This window comes from Scyliorhinus torazame, chromosome 12, assembly GCF_047496885.1.
Source record: "Scyliorhinus torazame isolate Kashiwa2021f chromosome 12, sScyTor2.1, whole genome shotgun sequence".
Lineage (NCBI taxonomy): Eukaryota > Metazoa > Chordata > Chondrichthyes > Carcharhiniformes > Scyliorhinidae > Scyliorhinus > Scyliorhinus torazame.
Genome location: NC_092718.1, coordinates 328,435 through 351,553, shown reverse-complemented (window position 1 = coordinate 351,553; position 23,119 = coordinate 328,435). Strand labels below are relative to the sequence as shown.

At 49.3% G+C, this 23,119-nt stretch overlaps 1 protein-coding gene across 1 annotated transcript in view; it reads left to right on the top strand.

The window, feature by feature from the left end:
* Window positions 1-18,613, top strand: part of LOC140387330 (aminopeptidase N-like) — a 272,573-nt gene extending 253,960 nt beyond the window's left edge. The window contains exons 18-20 of the mRNA XM_072470259.1: window positions 9,387-9,527; window positions 10,155-10,236; window positions 16,913-18,613. Coding sequence (XP_072326360.1) covers window positions 9,387-9,527; window positions 10,155-10,236; window positions 16,913-17,095 — 406 coding nt within the window. The 3' untranslated portion in view covers window positions 17,096-18,613. The remainder of the gene's footprint in view (window positions 1-9,386; window positions 9,528-10,154; window positions 10,237-16,912) is intronic.
* Window positions 18,614-23,119: the final 4,506 nt, after the last annotated feature.

The window sequence follows — 23,119 nt, the reverse complement described above, 5'->3', positions numbered from 1 at the left end:
AATTTCTCCTTCCAAAGTGCATAACCTCACACTTTTTCACATTTACTAACTTGATAGAGTTTTTCGAGGAGGTCACTAAGATGATTGATGCAGGTAGGGCAGTGGATGTTGTCTACATGGACTTCAGTAAGGCCTTTGACAAGGTCCCTCATGGTAGACTAGTACAAAAGGTGAAGTCACACGGGATCAGGGGTGAGCTGGCAAGGTGGATTCAGAACTGGCTAGGCCATAGAAGGCAGAGGGTAGCAATGGAGGGATGCTTTTCTAATTGGAGGGCTGTGACCAGTGGTGTTCCACAGGGATCAGTGCTGGGACCTTTGCTGTTTGTAGTATATATAAATGATTTGGAGGAAAATGTAACTGGTCTGATTAGTAAGTTTGCAGACGACACAAAGGTTGGTGGAATTGCGGATAGCGATGAGGACTGTCTGAGGATACAGCAGGATTTAGGTTGTCTGGAGACTTGGGCGGAGAGATGGCAGATGGAGTTTAATCCGGACAAATGTGAGGTAATGCATTTTGGAAGGGCTAATGCAGGTAGGGAATATACAGTGAATGGTAGAACCCTCAAGAGTATTGAAAGTCAAAGAGATCTAGGAGTACAGGTCCACAGGTCATTGAAAGGGGCAACACAGGTGGAGAAGGTAGTCAAGAAGGCATACGGCATGCTTGCCTTCATTGGACGGGGCATTGAGTATAAGAATTGGCAAGTCATGTTGCAGCTGTATAGAACCTTAGTTAGGCCACACTTGGAGTATAGTGTTCAATTCTGGTCGCCACACTACCAGAAGGATGTGGAGGCTTTAGAGAGGGTGCAGAAGAGATTTACCAGAATGTTGCCTGGTATGGAGGGCATAAGCTATGAGGAGCGATTGAATAAACTCGGTTTGTTCTCTCTGGAACGAAGGAGGTTGAGGGGCGACCTGATAGAGGTCTACAAAATTATGAGGGGCATAGACAGAGTGGATAGTCAGAGGCTTTTCCCCAGGGTAGAGGGGTCAATTACTAGGGGGCATAGGTTTAAGGTGAGAGGGGCAAGGTTTAGAGTAGATGTACGAGGCAAGTTTTTTACGCAGAGGGTAGTGGGTGCCTGGAACTCGCTACCAGAGGAGGTGGTGGAAGCAGGGACGATAGGGACATTTAAGGGGCATCTTGACAAATATATGAATAGGATGGGAATAGAAGGATACGGACCCAGGAAGTGTAGAAGATTGTAGTTTAGTCGGGCAGTATGGTCGGCGCGGGCTTGGAGGGCCGAAGGGCCTGTTCCTGTGCTGTACATTTCTTTGTTCTCTTTGTTGTTTGTATTCCATCTGCCACTTCTTTGCCCGCTCTCCGAGCCTGTCCAAGTCTTTCTGCAGCTCCCCTGCTTCCTCTTTTTAAAAAAAAATATATTTATTAAAGTTTTTAACACAATTTTTCTCCCTTACAAACAATAACCCCCCCCCCCTTAAAAAGAAACGAGAAATCGCGCGGAGCAAGATATATACATGGCAAAATAGTATATTTACACAGCTTTGTACACTGGCTCTCTCCCGTACGTGCCAGTTTTCCCGACTCTTCATGTTATCTCTTGCTCATCCACCCCCCCCAGGCAGCTCCCCCCTCCCCCCCCCCCCCCTCCCCGGACGTTCCCCCCCCCCCTCTCCAGGTTGCTGATGCTACTGGCCGACCTTCCTCTAGGAACGGTTGCCACCGCCTGTAGAACCCCTGCGCAGACCCTCTCAAGGCGAACTTAATCCTCTCCAACTTTATGAACCCAGCCATATCGTTTATCCAGGCCTCCACGCTGGGGGGCTTCGCCTCCTTCCACATTAGCAAGATCCTTCGCCGGGCTACTAGGGACGTAAAGGCCAGAATACCGGCCTCTTTCGCCTCCTGCACTCCCGGTTCGTCCACTACTCCGAATATTGCTAGCCCCCAGCTTGGCTTGACCCGGACTTTCACCACCTGAGATATTGCTCCCGCCACTCCTCTCCAGAACCCCTCCAGTGCCGGGCATGACCAAAACATATGGACATGGTTCGCCGGGCTCCCCGAGCACCTTCCACATCTGTCCTCTACCCCAAAGAACCTGCTCAACCTCGCCCCCGTCAAGTGAGCTCTGTGAACCATCTTAAATTGTATCAGACTGAGCCTGGCACACGAGGAGGAGGAATTAACCCTACCCAGGGCATCAGCCCACAGACCTTCCTCGATCTCCTCCCCCAGCTCCTCCTCCCATTTACCCTTCAACTCTTCTACCAGCGCTTCCCCCTCTTCTTTCATCTCCTGGTGTATTGCCGACACCTTGCCCTACCCGTCCCATGCACCCGAGATCACCCTGTCTTGAATTTCTTGTGCCGGGAGCAACGGGAATTCCCTCACCTGTCTCCTCACAAAAGCCCTCACCTGCATATATCTAAAGGCATTTCCCGGGGGTAACTCGAACTTCTCCTCCAGTGCCCCTTAGCTCGCAAACGTCCCGTCAATGAACAGGTCCCCCATTCTTCTAATCCCCGGCCGATGCCAGCTCTGGAACCCCCCCGTCCATCTTCCCGGAACAAACCAGTGGTTACCTCTGATTGGGGACCATACCGATGCTCCCATTGCGCCCCGGTGCCGTCTCCACTGGCCCCAGATCCTGAATGTTGCCGCCACCACCGGGCTCGTGGTATACTTTGTCGGCGAGAGCGGCAGCGGTGCCGTCACCAATGCCCCCAGGCTCGTTCCTTTACAGGACGCCATCTCCATCCTCTTCCATGCCGCCCCCTCTCCCTCCATCACCCACTTGCGGATCATTGCCACATTTGCTGCCCAGTAGTAGCTCCCTAGATTTGGCAGCGACAACCCTCCTCGGTCCCTCCTGCGTTCCAGGAACCCTCTCCTTACCCTCGGGGTCTTATTCGCCCACACAATCCCCATAATACTCCTACCTACTCTCTTAAAAAAGGCCTTGGTGATCACAATGGGAAGGCACTGAAACACAAACAGAAACCTCGGGAGGACCACCATTTTGACCGACTGCACTCTACCCGCTAGCGAGAACGGTAGCATGTCCCATCTTTTGAAGTCCCCCTCCATTTGCTCCATCAATCTCGTCAGATTCAGTTTATGTAGGCCCCCCCAACTCCTGGCTATCTGGATCCCCAGATACCGAAAACTCCCCACCGCCCTCCTCAGCGGTAGGTCCCCTATCCCTCTTTCTTGGTCCCCTGCCTGTAATACAAAGAGCTCACTCTTCCCTACATTGAGCTTATGGCCCGAAAACTCCCCAAACTCCCTTAGAGTCTGCATGACCTCCACCATCCCCTCCACTGGATCCGCCACATACAGCAACAGGTCATCCGCATATAGCGACACCCGATGCTCTTCTCCCCCTCGGACCACCTCCCTCCATTTATTAGACTCCCTCAATGACATGGCCAATGGTTCGATCGACAATGCGAACAGCAGGGGGGACAGGGGGCACCCCTGTCTCGTCCCTCGGTACAGTCGTAAGTACTCCGACCTCCGCCGGTTCGTCACTACACTCGCCACCGGGGCTCTGTAAAGGAGCTTAACCCAACTAATAAACCCTCCCCCGAACTGAGTGCCTCCCAGAGGTACTCCCACTCTACTCGGTCAAAGGCCTTCTCCGCGTCCATAGCTGCCACTATCTCCGCCTCTCCCTCCTCCGATGGCATCATTATCACGTTTAAAAGCCGTTGCACGTTTGTGTTTAGTTGCCTGCCCTTTACAAATCCCGTCTGGTCTTCATGGATCACCCCCGGGACACAGTCCTTGATCCTCGTGGCCAGCACTTTTGCCAATAACTTAGCGTCCACATTGAGGAGCGAGATCGGCCTGTACGATCCACATTGCAGTGGGTCCTTGTCCCGCTTTAAGATCAAAGAAATTGTCGCTTCCGACATTGTCGGGGCAGGGTCCCCTCCTCTCTTGCTTCGTTAAAGGTCCTCACCAGTAGCGGGGCCAACAGGTCTGCGTACTTCCTGTAGAACTCCACCGGGAACCCGTCCGGTCCCGGGGCCTTCCCCGCCTGCATACTCCCCAAACTCTTGCTCAGCTTCTCCAACCCAATTGATGCCCCCAAGCCAGCCACCTCCTGCTCCTCCACCCTCGGGAATCTCAGTTTGTCTAGGAATCATCTCATCCCCTCTTCCCCCGCTGGGGGCTGGGATCTGTACAGCTCTTCATAGAAGGCCTTAAATACCTCGTTTATTTTCGTCGCACTCCGAACCGTGGCTCCCCTTCAATCCTTGACTCCCCCTATTTCCCTCGGTGCCATCCTTTTACAGAGCTGGTGTGCCAGCATCCGACTAGCCTTTTCTCCATGCTCGTAGGTCGCCCCCTGCACTTTCCTCCACTGTGTCTCCGCCTTCCCCGTGGTCAACAGGTCAAACTCCGTCTGGAGCCGTCGTCTTTCCCCAAGTAATCTTTCCTCCGGGGCCTCTGCGTTTCTCCTGTCCGCTCTCAAAACCTCCCCCACTAACCTCTCCCTTTCCATACCCTCTGTCTTCTCCCTATGAGCCCTAATGGAAATTAGCTCTCCCCTGATCACCGCCTTCAAAGCCTCCCATACCACCCCCACCCGCACCTCTCCGTTGTCGTTGGCGTCCAAGTACCTTTCGATACACCCCCTCACCTTCCCACACACCACCTCGTCCGCCAGCAGTCCCACATCCAGCCGCCACAACGGGCGTTGGTCCCTCTCCTCTCCCAGCTCCAGTTCCACTCAGTACGGGGCGTGGTCCAAAACGGCTATGGCCGAATACTCCCCTCCACCCTCGGGATGAGCACCCTGCCCAGAACACAAAGATCTATCCGGGAGTAGGCTTTGTGTACATGGGAGAAGAAAGAAAATTCCCTGGCCTGCGGCCTTGCAAACCGCCATGGGTCCACTCCCCCCATCTGATCCATAAACCCCCTGAGCACCTTGGCCGCCGCCGGCCTCTTTCCAGTCCTTGATTTGGAGCGGTCCAGTGCTGGATCCAACACTGTATTGAAGTCCCCTCCCATTATCAGGCCTCCTACCTCCAGGTCCGGAATGCGCCCCAACATGCGCTTCATGAATCCTGCATCATCCCAGTTCGGGGAGTATACGTTTACCAACACCACCCGCGTCCCTTGCAACCTACTGCTCACCATTACATATCGCCCTCCATTGTCCGCTTCAATAGTCTTGGCCTCAAATAGCACCCGTTTTCCCACCAATATTGCCACCCATCTATTCTTCGCGTCCAGTCCCGAGTGGAATACCTGTCCTACCCATCCCTTTCTTAACCTGACCTGGTCCGCCACCTTCAGGTGTGTCTCTTGGAGCATGACCGCGTCTGCCTTCAGTCCCTTTAAGTGCGCGAACACTCGAGCCCTCTTCACCGGCCCATTCAGGCCCCTCACATTCCACGTTATCAGCCGGATTGGAGGGGCTCTCACCCCCCCCACACGCCCCGCCGACTAGCCATCTCCTTTTCTGGGCCAGTCCCGTGTCCACGCCTCCCTCACCCTCCAGTCCCCCAGACGGGGGACCCCCGTCCCGACCACCTCTTCTATGTCCCATTCCCTTTCGGCCAGTGCAGCAGCAACCCTTCCCCCAACCCCCCCCCCCCCCACCCTCCGCCCCGCTAGACCCCTGTCTAGCTTTTTTGCTCCCCCCATGTCACTCCCGTAAGTCAGCTGACACCTGCTGACCCCGGCTACCCCCACTATCCCATTGACCTCCCCATGTTGGAGTTCCCCCTCTCACCTTTCCTCCTGCGCGCGGGAAAAACAAGAAACCCCGCGCTTTCCAAAGCCCGCTCCGCCCCCTCTGGCGCAGCTCCTGTCGCGGCCTTGTCTCTCTCCCCCAGCCCATATAACATTTCCTGCGCGTGATTGACCCCCTATATACAACAACCATCACACATCAAACCTCAAATATCCCCCCCCCACCCTCACAAACCCTCAGTTAGAGTCCAACTTTTCGGTTTGTACAAAGGTCCACGCCTCCTCAGGCGTTTCGAAGTAATAGTGTTGGCCCTTGTATGTGACCCACAGTCGCGCTGGCTGCAGCATTCCGAATTTCACTTCTTTCCGGTACAACACCGCTTTGGCCCGGTTGAAACCCGCTCTCCGCTTTGCAACCTCCGTGCTCCAGTCCGGGTCTATTCGGATCTCTGCGTTGGCCCACTTACTGCTCCGCTCCTTCTTGGCCCATTTCAGGACCCACTCTCTGTCCGTGAACCGGTGGAACCTTACCACCATCGCCCTTGGCGGCTCATTTGCCCGATGTGCCCCATCCAACTCCAGCGGCCTCGAAGGGGCCTCCTTGCCCATCATCGCCCCGAGCATCGTGCTCGCGAATGCCCCGGCATCGGCCCCCTCCACTCCCTCAGGGAGACCCAGGATCCACAGATTCTTTCTCCTCGACCTGTTCTCCAGGTCTTCGAGTCTTCCCGCCCACCTCCTGTGTAGCGCCTCGTTCTGCTCCACTCTCACCACCAGGCCCGAGATCTCGTCCTCGTTCTGACCAACTCTTTTTTGTACCTCCTGGATCTGAACCTCATGGGCCTTCTGGGTGATCCCTAGTCCTTCGATTGCCGAAAGCATAGGCGCCAGCATTTCCTTACGCATCTCCTCGCGCTGCTCCTCGAAGCAGTGCTTGATAAACTCCTGCAGCTCCACTTTGTCTCTGGCCGCCGCCATTTTGTCTTTTTTCCCCGGTTTTTCCCGTTGCTCCAATACCACTTTTGTGGCCGTTACACTCCGAGACCGTTTCATAAAAGTTGGAGGGGGACCTCCCTCTTACCTTCCCCACGGGTTGGTATCAAAAAAAGTTCCGTTGGGGCTCTTCTAGCGAGCCCGAAAGTCCGTGGTAGCGGGAGCTGCCGAATCGTGCGGCTCAGCTCCGCATAGCCGCACCCGGAAGTCCGCCTACTTCCTCAATACTACCTGCCCCTCTACAGATCTTTGCATCATCTGCAAACTTAGCAAGAGTGCCTTCAGCTCCTTCTTCCAGAACATTAATGTATATTGTGAAAAGCTGTTCTCCCTGCACTGACCCCTGAGACACACCACTAGTCACCGGCTGCCATCCTGAAAAAGACCCCTTTATTCCCTCTCTCTGCCTTCTGCCAGTCAGCCAATCCTCTATCCATGCCAGGATCGTACCCTTAACACCATGAGCTCTCAACTTATTTAAGTCTCCTATGCGGCACCTTGTCAAAGGTCTTCTGGAAATCTAAATAAATCACGTTCACTGGTTCTCCTTTGTCTAACTTCCTTGTTACTTCCTCAAAGAATTCTAACAGATTTGTTAGACATGACCTCCCTTTGACGAAGCCGTGCTGACTCAGTCCTATTTTACCATGCACTTCCAAGTACTTCGTGATCTCATCTTTAATAATGGATTCTAAAATCTTACCAATGACCGAAGTCAGGCTAACCGGCCTATAATTTCCCGACTTCTGCCTCCTTCCCTTCTTAAACCGTGGTATTACATTAGCCACTTTCCAGTCCTCTGAGACCCTTCCTGCTTCCAGTGATTCCTGAAAGATCATCACCACTGCCTCCACAATTTCCTCAGCTATCTCTTTTAGAACCCTGGGGTGTAGTCCATCCGGTCCAGGTGACTTATCCACCTTCAGGCCTTTGAGTTTCCCCAGAACCTTCTCCTTAGTGATGGTCACTGCACTCACCTCTGCCCCCTGGTTCTCCTGGAGCTCTGGCATCCCACTGGTGTCTTCCACCGTGAAGACTGATGCAAAGTAACTATTCAGTTTGTCTGCCATTTCTTTGTTTACTATTATTACTTCTCCAGCCACATTTTCTAGTGGTCCAATGTCTATTTTTGCCTCTCACTTACCTTTTATATATTGAAAAAATCTCTTCCTATCTTCCTTTATATTACTAGCTAGCTTGCACTCGAACTTCATCTTCTCCCCCCTTATTGCTTTTTTAGTTGTCCTTTGCTCACTTTTAAAGGCTTCCCAATCCTCTGGCTTCCCACTAATTCTCGCCACTTTGTATGCTTTTTCTTTAGCCTTTATGCTGTCCTTGACATCCCTCGTCAGCCATGGATGCCTCGTCCTCCCCTTAGCATGTTTCCTCCTCCTTGGGATGAATTTCTGTTGTGTCTCCCGAATAACCCCCCAAACTCCTGGCATTGCTGTTCCACTGTCTTCCCTGCGAGGCTCCTTTCCAATCAACTCTGGCCAGCTTCTCCCTCATGTCTTTGTAGTTACCCTTATTTAATTGTAATACCGTTACATCTGATTGCAGCTTCTCCCTCGCAAACTGCAGGGTAAATTCTATCACATTGTGGTCACTGCTCCCTAAGTTCCATAATCAAGTCTGCCTCATTACACATCACCAAATCCAGAATTGCCTGTACACCCACTGTGCTGTGTGGGAGGGAGTTCCAGGATGTTGCCCCAGCGACAGTGAAGGAACGGCGATATATTTCCCAGTCGGAATACATAGATACATAGAAGATAGGAGCAGGAGGAGGTCTTTGGCCCTTTGATCCTGCTACGCCATTCATCACGATCATGGCTGATCATCCAACTCAATAGCCTAATCCTGCTTTCTCCCCATAGCCTTTGATCCCATTCTCCCCAAGTGCTATATCCAGCCGCCTCTTGAATATATTCAAAGTTTTAACATCAACTACTTCCTGTGGTAATGAATTCCACAGGCTCACCACTCTGTGAAGAATTGGTGAATGACTTGGAGGGGAACCTCCAGGAGGTGGGGTATCAGCTGATGGTGTGATTTGATTCTCTCTGTGATATTAGTGCTGAGTAGAGGGATATCCTGCACTGTCTGTTACCCTGGCTATAGAAACATGGAGTGAACAGGCCAAAAGAGACCACGATAGGTTTAAAATAATTACATCTCTTAGAACTCCCGGTGGCCCAGTATACCCGACCAAAGCCCCCCCATTCTGAGATTCTGGTTTGAGAAATGAACATTTGGATAGATTTCTGCAGTGATTAATAAGGGGATCAGGGGTTATGGGGAGAAGGCAGGAGAATGGGGATGAGAAAATATCAGCCATGATTGAATGGCGGAGCAGACTCGATGGGCCGAGTGGCCTAATTCTGCTCCTATGTCTTCTGGTCTTATGATTATATTTTAATAATGTTGTGACCAGTTATTTTGCAGTGTGTCAGGAAGTCATCAACCAATCAAAAACCCTGGCTGGAATTGTCTGCCGTTCCCGATGGCAGCGTCGGCCAGTCCCGCCGCTGGTGCTCCCCAGGCGTGGGCTTCGCACCGGCAAAGGGAAATCCCGCTGACCACAGCGGCACCAGAAGACCCCCACTGCCAACCAACGGCATTCCGTCTCCGCCGGCGCGAAACACGCAGTGGATGGCAGAGAGAATCCCGCCCTCGCATTATTTAATGTTTCCTTTTGTATATTAAAGATATCTTGAATATACGTTGGACCCTGATAAGATTAGGAAACAAGATGCCACATCGACCATTGTTTCCATTGCCAGTAATGTGGTTGGGCAGGCGCTGGCATGGGACTTCATCAGGAACAAGTGGGAGTTCCTCTATCAACAGTGAGTACCTGAAATTTCTCAATCATCATCAGATGAATTAAAATCCTCCAGGTTTTACAGGAATTGGAGTTCATGTCACAACGGGAAATTAGCAATAGCAATACTTTGGTTCTTTAAATTTTTTCATGGGCATCATTGGTTAGGCCGACATTTCTTGCCCCTCCCTAGTTTACTTCAGAAGGTGGGGGTGAGCTGCCTTCTTGAACCGCTGCAGTCCATTAGATGTAGGTACACCCACTGTGCTGTTAGGGAGGGAGTCTCAGGATTTTGACCCAGCGACAGTGAAGGAACGGCAATATATTTCCCAGTCAGGGTGGTGAGTGACTCGGAGGGGAGCGTCTGGGTGGTGGGGTTCCCAGGTATCTGCTGCTCTTGTCCTTCTAGATGCAGTGGTTGTGGGTTTGGAAGATGCTGCCTGAGGAACCTCGGTGAGTTACTGCAGAACATCTTGTAGATGTTGCACACGGCTGCCACTGTGCGTCGGTGGGGGAGGGTTGAATGCTTAAGGGGGTGGATGGGGTGACAAAGCAGCTGCTTGTCTTGAATTGCTGGGATTACATTCCAATCAGCACATATTCTAATCTCTCTGTTGTAAAAGGATTAATATTGAAATATTTTATTGTTTAGATATGGCGGTGGATCATTTTCTTTCTCGTCATTGATCGAGAGAGTAACACAACGATTTTCAACAGAATTTGAGCTCAGCCAGGTTGGTGTTAACTTTGAGCATTCGATTGTTCTCATTGGGCGGCACGGTAGCACAGTGGTTAGCACTGTTGCTTCACAGCTCCAGGGTCCTGGGTTTGATTCAAGGCTTGTATCACTGTCTGTGCGGAGTCTGCACGTTCTCCCCGTGTCTGCGTGGGTTTCCTCCGGGTGCTCCGGTTTCCTCCCACAAGTCCCCAAAGACGTGCTGTTAGGTGGATTGGACATTCTGAATTCTCCCTCTGTGTACCCGAACAGGTGCCAGAATGTGGTGACTAGGGGCTTTTCACAGTAACTTCATTGCAGTGTTAATGTAAGCCTACTTGTGACAATAAAGATTGTTATTATTATCTCTCGGTTAACTTCCGGCGATTGTTTGGTAATAGTTCAAAGGCTTTCGTGGGCAAAACCCACGTCTCCTTCCAACCAGCTTTCATATTTACCAAAGCCATTGATTGGTCAGGCTCATTCAGTTAGTTTAGTGTCTTGCCCCAAAGATGCCTGTCGCTCAAATCATTTAACAATAACACATCCCATTGCATCTCCCCAGTATTCTAGGAATCACAGAATTGTTATGATGCAGAAGGAGGCCATTCAGCCCATTGTTTCTGTACTGACTCTCCAAACGAGCATCGTGACTCAGTGCCTTTTCCCTGCACGGTGTTCCTGTTGAAATAACCATCCAACACCCTCTTGAACGCCTCGATTGAACCGGCCTCCACCGCACTCCCAGGCCGTGCATTCCAGGCCCAACCACTCGCTGTGTGAAATTATTTTTCTCACATCACATTTGCTTCTTTTGCAAATCATTTGAAAATGAAAAATGAAAATCGCTTATTGTCACAAGTAGGCTTCAAATGAAGTTACTGTGAAAAGCCCCTAGTCGCCTCATTCCGGCGCCTGTTCGGGGAGGCTGCTACGGGATTTCAAATCTGTGCCCTCTCGTTCTTGATCCTTTTCCGAGCGGGAACAATTTCTCCCCGTCAACTCTGTCCAGCCCCCTCATGGTTTTGAACATCTCTATCAAATCTTCTCTCAGCCGCTTTCTCTCCCAGGGGAACAGTCCCAAACTCTCCATCTGTCCTCATCACTGAAGTTTCTCATTCCCGGAACCATTCTTGTGAACCTCTTCCCCACTCTCTCCAATGTGTTCACATCCTTCCTATAGTGTGACGCCCAGAGCTGTGCACAATATTCCAGCTGAGATCTAATTATTGTCTTGTGTAGTTCAGTATAACCTCCTCGCTCTTGTACTCTGTGCTCCTATTCATAAAGCCCAGGATACTCTCTGCTTTATTAACTGCTCTCTCCACCTGTCCTGCCACCCAGGTCCCTCTGCTCCTGCACCTCATTTAGAATTTTACCCCTTATTTTAAACAATCTCTCCATGTTCTTCCTACCAAAATGCACCAACTCACACTTCACATTGAACTTCATCTGCCACCTGCCTGCCCACTCCACCAGCCTGCCCACTCCACCTGCCTGCCCACTCCACCTGCCTGCCCACTCACCTACCTGCCCACTCACCTACCTATCTCTGTCCTTTTGAAATTCTGCACTGTCCACTTCACGTTTACAATACTTCCAAATTTTGTGACATCCACAAACTTTGAAATTGATTCCTGCACATCACAGTCCAGATCATTAATATATATCAGGAAAGACAAGGATTCAATACCGACTCCTGGGGATGTCCACTAGAAATATTCCTCAGCCCGAAAAATATTCATTGCCCATAACTCTCTGCTTCCTATTATTCAGCTAATTTTGTATCCACGTTGCTCCTGCCCCTTTTATTCCATCAGCTATAACCTTTCTCACAGTCTGTCGTGTGGCACTAGAATGTCTTCTGAAAGTCATCTCCATCACATCAACAGCATTTCCCTCATCGACCCTTTCGGTTACCTCTTCAAAAAATCCAGCCAGTCAGTTCAACACACTTTCTCCTTTAGAAATCCATGCTGGCTCTGTCTAATCACCCCACATTTTTCCATTGACCAATATTTATCCCACACTCACCATCACTGAGCAGAAGACCTGGTCATTAGAATAATGCTATTTTTGGGGGCTTGCTACATGAAAATTGGCTAAAATGTTTCCTGCATCACAACAGTGAGTAGATTTAAAAAGCACTTTATTGGTTATGAAACATTTTGAAATATCATGTAATTGTAAAGGCACCACAGAAATGAAAGTCATTCTGCCCAGAGTCAGTTTTGGTCATTTTACCATTTTCAATCTGAGAAACTCTGGGTGGGATTTACCGAGAAACGCTCTGTGCGACCTGCCAGGCAGCTGCCATTGGCTGGCGCTGCCATCTTCTCGTCCCACCGTTTGCAACAAGCTGTCCCGTTGAATATGCCCCTCGCCACCGGGGAACCGGGCAGAGGGCGCTATCGGTGGGACTGGGCAGGGGGCGCTATCGGTGGGACTGGGCAGGGGGCGCTATCGGTGGGACTGGGTAGGGGGCGCTATCGGTGGGACTGGGCAGGGGGCGCTATCGGTGGGACTGGGCAGAGGGCGCTATCGGTGGGACTGGGCAGGGGGCGCTATCGGTGGGACTGGGCAGGGTGCGCTATCGGTGGGACTGGGCAGGGGGCGCTATCGGTGGGACTGGGCAAGGGGCGCTATCGGTGGGACTGGGCAGGGGGCGCTATCGGTGGGACTGGGCAGGGGGCGCTATCGGTGGGACTGGGCAGGGGGCGCTATCGGTGGGACTGGGTACGCGGCGCTATCGGTGGGACTGGGCAGGGGACGCTATCGGTGGGACTGGGTAGGCGGCGCTATCGGTGGGCCTGGGCAGGGGACATTATCGGTGGGACTGGGCAGGGGGCACTATCGGTGGGACTGGGCAGGGGACATTATCGGTGGGACTGGGAATGGGGGCACTATCGGTGGGACTGGGCAGGGGGCGCTATCGGTGGGACTGGGCAGGGGGCACTATCGGTGGGACTGGGTAGGGGGCGCTATCGGTGGGACTGGGTAGGGGGCGCTGTCGGTTGGACTGGGTAGGGGGCGCTATCGGTGGGACTGGGTAGGGGGCGCTATCGGTGGGACTGGGTAGGGGGCGCTATCGGTGGGACTGGGCAGGGAGCGCTATCGGTGGGACTGGGTAGGGGGCGCTATCGGTGGGACTGGGCAGGAGATGCTATCGGTGGGACTGGAAAGTTCCCCCCATGTTTAAAGATGCTTAAGAAATACCAGAAAGAATAATAACTATAATATAATCGCTTATTGTCACAAATCGGCTTCAATGAAGTTGCTGTGAAAAGCCCCTAGTCGCCACATTCTGGCGCCTGTTCGGGGAGGCCGGTACGGGAATTGAACCCACGCTGCTGGCCTTGTTCTTCATTACAAGCCAGCTGTTTAGCCCACTGTGCTAAACCAGCCCCTGGTTGGAATAGACCAATTAATGAAATTGCCATGATTAATCAGTAATTTAACTTAACACATTTTAAATTGTACAAACAACAGGTGAACTGTGTTCTGCTCCTGTCCAGAGAATGGGGAAAATTCATCTGACTTTCCTGGGTGGCTGGATAATGAGGCTCCACAGCTGCGCCCCCCGCCCCTTGCAGCGCAATTCCGCCCCACTCCCCTGGATTATCTGGTCCCCCCCCCAGAGTACAGGGGTGACCCAACCCGACCCCCCCCCCCCCTCAGAGAGACCCTCTAAAGAAAGAGACCACCCACAGAAACCCCTTAAATAAGGGAATCTCCTGCAGACCCCCCAGAAAGAGACCCCTGCCAGGAAGCCCTAAGTGAGCAGGTCATAGATCATAGAATTTACAGTGCAGAAGGAGGCCATTCAGCCCATCGAGTCTGCACCAGCCCTCGGAAAGAGCACCCCACTGAAGCCCACACCTCCACCCTATCCCCGTAACCCAGTAACCCCACCTAACCTCAGGGCAATTTAAGGGGCCAAAGATAACCTGCACATCTTTGGGTTGTGGGGGTGAAACCCACGCAAACACGGGGAGAATGTGCAAACTCCACACGGACAGTCACCCAGAGCCGGGATCGAACCTGGGACCTCGGCGCCGTGAGGCAGCAGTGCTAAGCACTGTGCCAGCGTGCTGCCCATCATTATTAATCTTAACGTGCTCCAGAACTTCACCGTCCCAATTGAAATCTCCAGTTACCATGTCTTTCTCCTCAGTAAATACAAATGAAAAATATTCATTGAGGCCCCGTCCGTGTCCTCTGGCCTTTATTTATTTAGATCACTCTCCAGGAGTCCATTAACTCTCAAGTACTTTGAACAGCTGGTTTACTAACCTCAATTTTTTTAAATTTTGCATTGTGGAGGGGAGAGTGGCCTTTGGATGGACTTTGGGGTCCACTCCTGAAGAGTTTGACCCTCGTCGCCCACCGTGAGGTCCAGGTTGTCGGGGCCAATAATAATCCTGTCCCACATGAGCCTCAGCCCAGAGGACGGGAGAATCACGCAGGCCCGGAGAATATGGTGTTTGGCCCGCAAGGTAGATCCTCCCGCTGGCGCGGGGCGCGAACCTGCGCTAATCCCGTTTTCTTCATGAAGCTGGATTCTCCGCCTCATCAGTAACTCTGCTACCGGCGGCGCGGGGCAGAGGATTCCGGCCTATATCTCTCAAAGTTGTCTACTTGGACTTCAGCAAGGCTGTTGTAAAGATCCCACATAGGAGACTGATAGCGAAGGTAAGAGCCCGTGGGATCCAAGGAAATTTGGCGAATTGGATCCAGAATTGGCTGAGTGACAGGAAGCAGAGGGTGATGGTCGAGGGGAGTTTATCTGACTGGAAGCCTGTGTCCAGTGGGGTCCCTCAATGATCAGTGTTGGGGCCCTTGTTGTTTGTGGTTTATACAAGTTATTTAGCCATGAATGTAAGGGGGTTGATCAGTAAGCTTGCAGATGGTATGGAAATTTGGTGGGTGGTAAATAGTGAGGAGGATAGCCTTCGATTACGGGAGGATATAGACAGGCTGGTCAGATGGGCTGATCAGTGGTGAATTGAATTCAATCCGGATAACTGTGTTGTTGCACTTGGGCAGGACAAACAAGGAATACATCATAAACGGCAGGACCCTGGGAAGCACCGAGGATCAGAGAGACCTTGGTGTGCATGTACACCCGTCACTTAGGGTAGCAGAGCCGGTGGATACAGTGGTTAAGGAGATACTTACCTTTATTCACCGAAACATAGAACATAAGAGCAGGGAGGTTATGCTGGAACTGTATAAAACGTTGGTTAGGTCACAGCGAGAGTATTGTGTGCAGTTCTGAAATCCACATTATAGGAGGGATGTGATAGCCACTGGAAAGGGGGCAGAGGAGATTTACCAGGGTGTTGCCTGGGCTGGAGAGTTTTAGTTATGAAGAGAGATTAGATAGACTGGGGTTGTTTTCCTTGGAGCAGAGGAGACTGAGGGGGGGGGGGGCGGGGAAACATGATTGAGATGTATAAAATTACGAGGGGCATAATTTTTCCCTTGGTGGAGGGGTCAATGAACAGGGGGCATAGATTTAAGGGGCAGGAGGGTTTAGAGGGGATGTGAGGGAAAATCTTTTCACCCAGAGGGGGTGGGAGTCTGGAACTCGCTGCCTGAAAGGGGGGTGGAGGCAGAGACCCTCAGAACATTTAATAAGTATTTAGATGTTCACTTGCAATCCCAGGGCAGACACGGCTCTGGGCCAGGGGCTAGGAAAGGGGATTGGAATAGTTCGGTGGGTGTTTTTGACCGGCCCAGACTCGATGGGCTGAAGGGCCTTTTCTGTGCTGTTGATTCTATAACTTTATGACTCGTACCTTGAATATTTCAATTGACCCCCGGTTGAGAGATAAGTTGAAATGAAATGAAAATCGCTTATTGTCACAAGTAGGCTTCAAATGAAGTTATTGTGAAAAGCCCCTAGTCACCACATTCTGGCATCTGTTCGGGGAGGCTGGTACGGGAATTGAACCGTGCTGCTGGCCTGCCTTGGTCTGCTTTAAAAGCCAGTTCTTTAGCCCTGTGCTAAAGTTCCTAGTTAAGACAAACATAGATAGGTTCCTGATTAATAAGGGGATCAGGGGTTATGGGGAGAAGGCAGGAGAATGGGGATGAGAAAATATCAGCCATGATTGAATGGCGGAGCAGACTCGATGGGCCGAGTGGCCTATTTCTGCTCCTGTGTCTCATGGTCTTTCTGTGACACTTTGTGAAGAGAAATACTTTCTGATTTCACCTGACTGGTCCAGCTCGAGGCTTTTCTTGTTCTGGATTTCCATCACAGAGGAAATATTTTTTCTTAATCCCTGTTGGGATTAATATTGTTGGGGACATTAGTGCAGAGGATTATTACCTGTCCAGAAATTCATTACCTGCATCCCTAGATCACTATATCTGCATCCCAAAGTTAATGTATCATTCGTTCCCTGCTTCGTTACACATGCCCTTAGATCTGAGTTGCTGTATTACATTAAAAATGTCATTTTGTCATTAAGACTGAGGCTTCTCTGCATATTAATTTGTTTTAAATCTGTGAAAACAAAATAAATGATGTATTTTTCAATGCTTAGCATTTTGCAAAGTTACTGACAAGTCTATTAGGAATAAACTTTTCTGGAGCGATTTTCGTATTAGGAACATGTGAAACTGCCCATGTTTGGTTTAATCAATCTGTGCTAATTCAGTTGCTTTATTGCTTTAATTCTTTACAGCTCGAGCAATTTAAGAAAGATAATGCCCATATTGGATTTGGTTCTGGGTCTCGGGCACTGGAACAAGCTTTGGAGAGAACAAAGGCAAATATCAACTGGGTTAATGAAAACAAGGATTCTGTTAACGATTGGTTTATCAGTGCTTTGATTTCCAAAGACCCTGAACTCCACATTTGCCAATAAATAGAAAAGTCTTTTTGAAATGTGTTTCTGAATGCAACTGACGCAAAGAACTTTCCAATCAGAAACATCAGAATTGATTTATTGTGGAGACTGATTTATTGCTAATGCTGGAGACAATTGAGGGAATAGTGGAGATAATTTCAAGCAGTATTTCAGCATTGGCCCAAAATTTAAAGAACTAAACCATAAACAAACCAATGCCTTTCATGCCATGTCACTCTGCATTGTGCAATTCCAAGGCATTGTTAACTAAACACATTTGTACATTCTGATTGAATCCTGGAGTGTATTTCTTTCCAAGTTATTACATATCACAAAATACCAAACACAAGCTGAATAATACCAAAACTCTTAGTGAGAGAGATAGAAGTGGATCTGGAGCAGTTTTTATTGAAGGAGTACCCTGTTGTTGGTTTGTTCCACTCTGTGCTGACGGATTACAGTGGGCCCTTTCTCCAATTCCCTCGCAATGACTTTTGTGCAATTCCAATCTGCTGCCTTAATTATGTTGATTATTTGGAATTCCTAGATTTAAACATTCCAGTGGTTCCTAGATTTTAAACATTCCAGTGGTTCCATCCACAGTGTCACATTTTGAACTTTATATTGTTTAAAGCAACTTTGAAAAAAGAGCTTCAGAATAGAAATGTTAGTGCGGTCCAGGCAACCTTTGGAAATGGTCAATACTCTTACACAATAGGACCAATGGGTAATTACATAAATATTAATTTGAAGAGGAACTTGTGTCATAAATATATGATTTGAAAGACTATGAAACAATCTGATGGACTAATTCAGCTTTGAAGAAAGAATTCTTGGTACATGGATCATTCTTTTAAAATAAATAACCTCCATTAATAATGAGATCCTTCGTTTGTGAGTATTTTTCACTCATCAGTTCCAGGAAGGGTTCAAATAGCCATTTGATAATGTTTCTAAACAGCACCTGGAACAATAAATTGGCCAATAACAGACGTCTTCAGGAAGAGAAAATATCTGAGACAGTGCTCGACAGCAGAAATCTGCTGGTAAAAGCAAAATGATGCAAGGTCTTCCAGATCTTAACAGATTAATTTTCCTGCAGTAACTGAACCAAGAACCTAAAACCTGACATTGCAACTGAAACCTGCCAGAAAAAATTCCCAGAAAAATAATCGGATAATTAATTGCTGAGGTTTGCAACATATAAGAACATAGTAAAGATTATCATAGCATTATTCCATCAATCATGATCCTACCCTGTACCTGGCCCTGTTAATCATTTGAGGAATTAAAGAATTTAATGAAAGTTACGACTTTGTTGCAACATTGAAGAAACCAACTGTCACTGAGAGCACAAACTAAAATCTTCCAAAATAAAAGTTGACATCGAAAGCTATTCAGAAGCATTGTTTGTGTTTTGTTAAATATCACCAGTAGATAATTGTTATATCTTGGAGAAAAGCAGAATTTCTTTCAGGGGATTTCCCAAGTTGTAATTAAATAGATTCAAAATAAATATTGACTGTTTTCTGAAAATGTTGAATTACTGAGTGAGTTTTATGAGCAATGCCAATGGATTTCTGTTGAAAGAAGCCATCCAAAATCTTTCCATTTAATGACATCTGATCCCTGTGGAACACCACTGGTCACAGCCCTCCAATTAGAAAAGCATCCTTCCATTGCTACTCTCTGCCTTCTATGACCTAGCCAGTTCTGTATCCACCTTGCCAGCTCACCCCTGATCCCGTGTGACTTCACCTTTTGTACTAGTCTACCATGAGGGGCCTTGTCAAAGGCCTTACTGAAGTCCATATAGACAAAATCCACTGCCCTACCTGCATCAATCATCTTGGTGACCTCCTCGAAAAACTCAATCAAGTTACTGAGACACGACCTCCCCTTCACAAAACCATGCTGCCTCTCACTAATACGTCCATTTGCTTCCAAATGGGAGTAGATCCTGTCTCGAAGAATTCTCTCCAGTAATTTCCCTACCACTGAAGTAAGGCTCACCGGCCTGTAGTTCCCTGGATTATCCTTGCTACCCTTCTTAAACAGAGGAACAACATTGGCTATTCTCCAGTCCTCCGGGACATCACCTGAAGACAGTGAGGATCCAAAGATCTCTGTCAAGGCCTCAGCAATTTCCTCTCCAGCCTCCTTCAGTATTCTGGGGTAGATCCCATCAGGCCCTGGGGACTTATCTACCTTAATATTTTTTAAGACACCCAACACCTCGTCTTTTTGGATCTCAATGTGACCCAGGCTATCTACACACCCTTCTCCAGACTCAACATCTACCAATTTCTTCTCTTTGGTGAATACTGATGCAAAGTATTCATTTAGTACCTTGCCCATTTCCTCTGACTCCACACATAGATTCCCTTGCCTATCCTTCAGTGGGCAAACCCTTTCCCTGGCTACCCTCTTGCTTTTTATGTACGTGTAAAAAGCCTTGGGATTTTCCTTAACCCTATTTGCCAATGACTTTTCGTGACCCCTTCTAGCCCTCCTGACTCCTTGCTTAAGTTCCTTCCTACTTTCCTTATATTCCACGCAGGCTTCGTCTGTTCCCAGCCTTTTAGCCCTGACAAATGCCTCTTTCTTTTTGACGAGGCCTACAATATCTCTCGTTATCCAAGGTTCCCGAAAACTGCCGTATTTATCCTGCTTCCTCACAGGAACATGCCGGTCCTGAATTCCTTTGAACTGACACTTGAAAGCCTCCCACATGTCAGATGTTGATTTGCCCTCAAACATCCGCCCCCAATCTATGTTCTTCAGTTCCCGCCTAATATTGTTATAATTAGCCTTCCCCCAATTTAGCACATTCATCCTAGGACCACTCTTATCCTTGTCCCCCAGTACTTTAAAACTTACTGAATTGTGGTCACTGTTACCGAAATGCTCCCCTACTGAAACATCTACCACCTGGCCGGGTTCATTCCCCAATACCAGGTCCAGTACCGCCCCTTCCCTAGTTGGACTGTCTACATATTGTTTTAAGAAGCCCTCCTGGATGCTCCTTACAAACTCCGCCCCGTCTAAGCCCCTGGCACGAAGTGAGTCCCAGTCAATATTGGGGAAGTTGAAGTCTCCCATCACCACAACCCTGTTGTTTTTACTCTTTTCCAAAATCTGTCTACCTATCTGCTCCTTTATCTCCCGCTGGCTGTTGGGAGGCCTGTAGTAAACCCCCAACATTGTGACTACACCCTTCTTATTCCTGATCTCTACCCATATAGCCTCACTGCCCTCTGAGGTGTCCTCCCGCAGTACAGCTGTGATATTCTCCCTAACCAGTAGAGCAACTCCGCCTACCCTTTTACATCCCCCTCTATCCCGCCTGAAACATCTAAATCCTGGAACGTTTAAACAAAGAAATGTACAGCACAGGAACAGGCCCTTCGGCCCTCCAAGCCCGTGCCGACCATGCTGCCCGACTAAACTACAATCTTCTACACTTCCTGGGTCCGTATCCCTCTATTCCCATCCTATTCATGTATTTGTCAAGATGCCCCTTAAATGTCACTATCGTCCCTGCTTCCACCACCTCTTCCGGTAGCGAGTTTCAGGCACCCACTACCCTCTGTGTAAAAAACTTGCCTCGTACATCTACTCTAAACATTGCCCCTCTCACCTTAAACCTATGCCCCCTAGTAATTGACCCCTCTACCCCGGGGAAAAGCCTCTGACTATCCACTCTGTCTATGCCCCTCATAATTTTGTAGACCTCTATCAGGTCTCCCCTCAACCTCCTTCGTTCCAGTGAGAACAAACCAAGTTTATTCAACCGCTCCTCATAGCTAATGCCCTCCATACCAGGCAACATTCTGGTAAATCTCTTCTGCACCCTCTCTAAAGCCTCCACATCCTTCTGGTAGTGTGGTGACCAGAATTGAACACTATACTCCAAGTGTGGCCTAACTAAGGTTCTATACAGCTGCAACATGACTTGCCAATTCTTATACTCAAAGCCCCGGCCAATGAAGGCAATGAGGGCAGCACGGTAGCATTGTGGATAGCACAATTGCTTCACAGCTCCAGGGTCCCAGGTTCGATTCCCCGCTGGGTCACTGACTGTGCGGAGTCTGCACATTCTCCCCGTGTGTGCGTGGGTTTCCTCCGGGTGCTCCGGTTTCCTCCCACAGTCCAAAGATGTGCGAGTTAGGTGGATTGGCAATGCTAAATTGCCCATAGTGTCCAAAATTGCCCTTAGTGTTGGATGGGGTTACTGGGTTATGGGGATGGGGTGGAGGTGTGGACCTTGGGTAGGGTGCTCTTTCTAAGAGCCGGTGCAGACTCGATGGGCCGAATGGCCTCCTTCTGCACTGTAAATTCTATGCCGTATGCCTTCTTGACTACCTTCTCCACCTGTGTTGCCCCTTTCAGTGACCTGTGGACCTGTACTCCTAGATCTCTTTGACTTTCAATACTCTTGAGGGTTCTACCATTCACTGTATATTCCCTACCTGCATTAGACCTTCCAAAACGCATTACCTCACATTTGTCCGGATTAAACTCCATCTGCCATCTCTCCGCCCAAGTCTCCAAACAATCTAAATCCTGCTGTATCCTCTGACAGTCCTCATCGCTATCCGCAATTCCACCAACCTTTGTGTCATCTGCAAACTTACTAATCAGACCAGTTACATTTTCCTCCAAATCAATTATATATACTACAAACAGAAAAGGTCCCAGCACTGATCCCTGTGGAACACCACTGGTCACAGCCCTCTAATTAGAAAAGCATCCTTCCATTGCTACTCTCTGCCTTCTATGACCTAGCCAGTTCTGTATCCACCTTGCCAGCTCACCCCTGATCCCGTATGACTTCACCTTTTGTACTAGTCTACCATGAGGGACCTTGTCAAAGGCCTTACTGAAGTCCATATAGACAAAATCCACTGCCCGACCTGCATCAATCATCTTGGTGACCTCCTCGAAAAACTCTATCAAGTTAGTGAGGCACGACCTCCCCTTCACAAAACCATGCTGCCTCTCACTAATACGTCCATTTGCTTCCAAATGGGAGTAGATCCTGTCTCGAAGAATTCTCTCCAGTAATTTCCCTTCCACTGCCAATCCTGCGCTTCCCTCAACCTGGTCTCTCTAATGGCAACAACATCATAGTTCCAAGTACTAGTCCAAGCTCTAAGTTCATCTGCCTTACCCGTAATACTTCTTGCATTAAAACATATGCACTTCAGGCCACCAGACCCGCTGTGTTCAGCAACTTCTCCCTGTCTGCTCTGCCTCAGAGCCCCACTGTCCCTATTCCCGAGTTCTCCCTCAATGCTCTCACCTTCTGACCTATTGCTCCCGTGCCCACCCTCCTGCCATACTAGTTTAATCCCTCCCGTGTGACACTAGCAAACCTCGCGGCCAGGATATTTATGCCTCTCCGGTTTAGATGCAACTCGTCCTTATATAGGTGAAAGAGACAATACCAGAACCTGGCAAGTTAGGCTTAGTGCCAATGCTGTGGGTTAACGATGTAGAATGGGAGTTGGCCTCAGTGCCATAAGACCGGAAGACATAGGAGCAGAATTAGGCCACTCGGCCCATCGAGTCTGCTCTGCAATTCAATCATGGCTGATATTTTTCTCATCCCCATTCTCCTGCCTTCTCCCCATAACCCCTGATCCCCTTATTGATCAAGAACCTATCTATCTCTGTCTTAAAGACACTCAGTGATTTGGCCTCCACAGCCTTCTGCGGCAAAGAGTTCCACAGATTCACCACCCTCTGGCTGATGAAATTCCTCCTTATCTCTGTTTTAAAGGATCGTCCCTTTAGTCTCTGATTGTGCCCTCTGCTTCTAGTTTTTCTTCCTAGTGGAAACATCCTCTCCACGTCCACTCTATCCAGGCCTCGCAGTATCCTGTAAGTTTCAATAAGATCCCAACTCATCCTTCAAAACTCTAATGAGTACAGAACCAGAGTCTTAATCGCTACTCATACGACAAGCTGTTAATTCCAGGGATAATTCTTGTGAACCTCCTCTGGACTCTTTCCAGGGCCACTTTTCAAAGTCAGCAC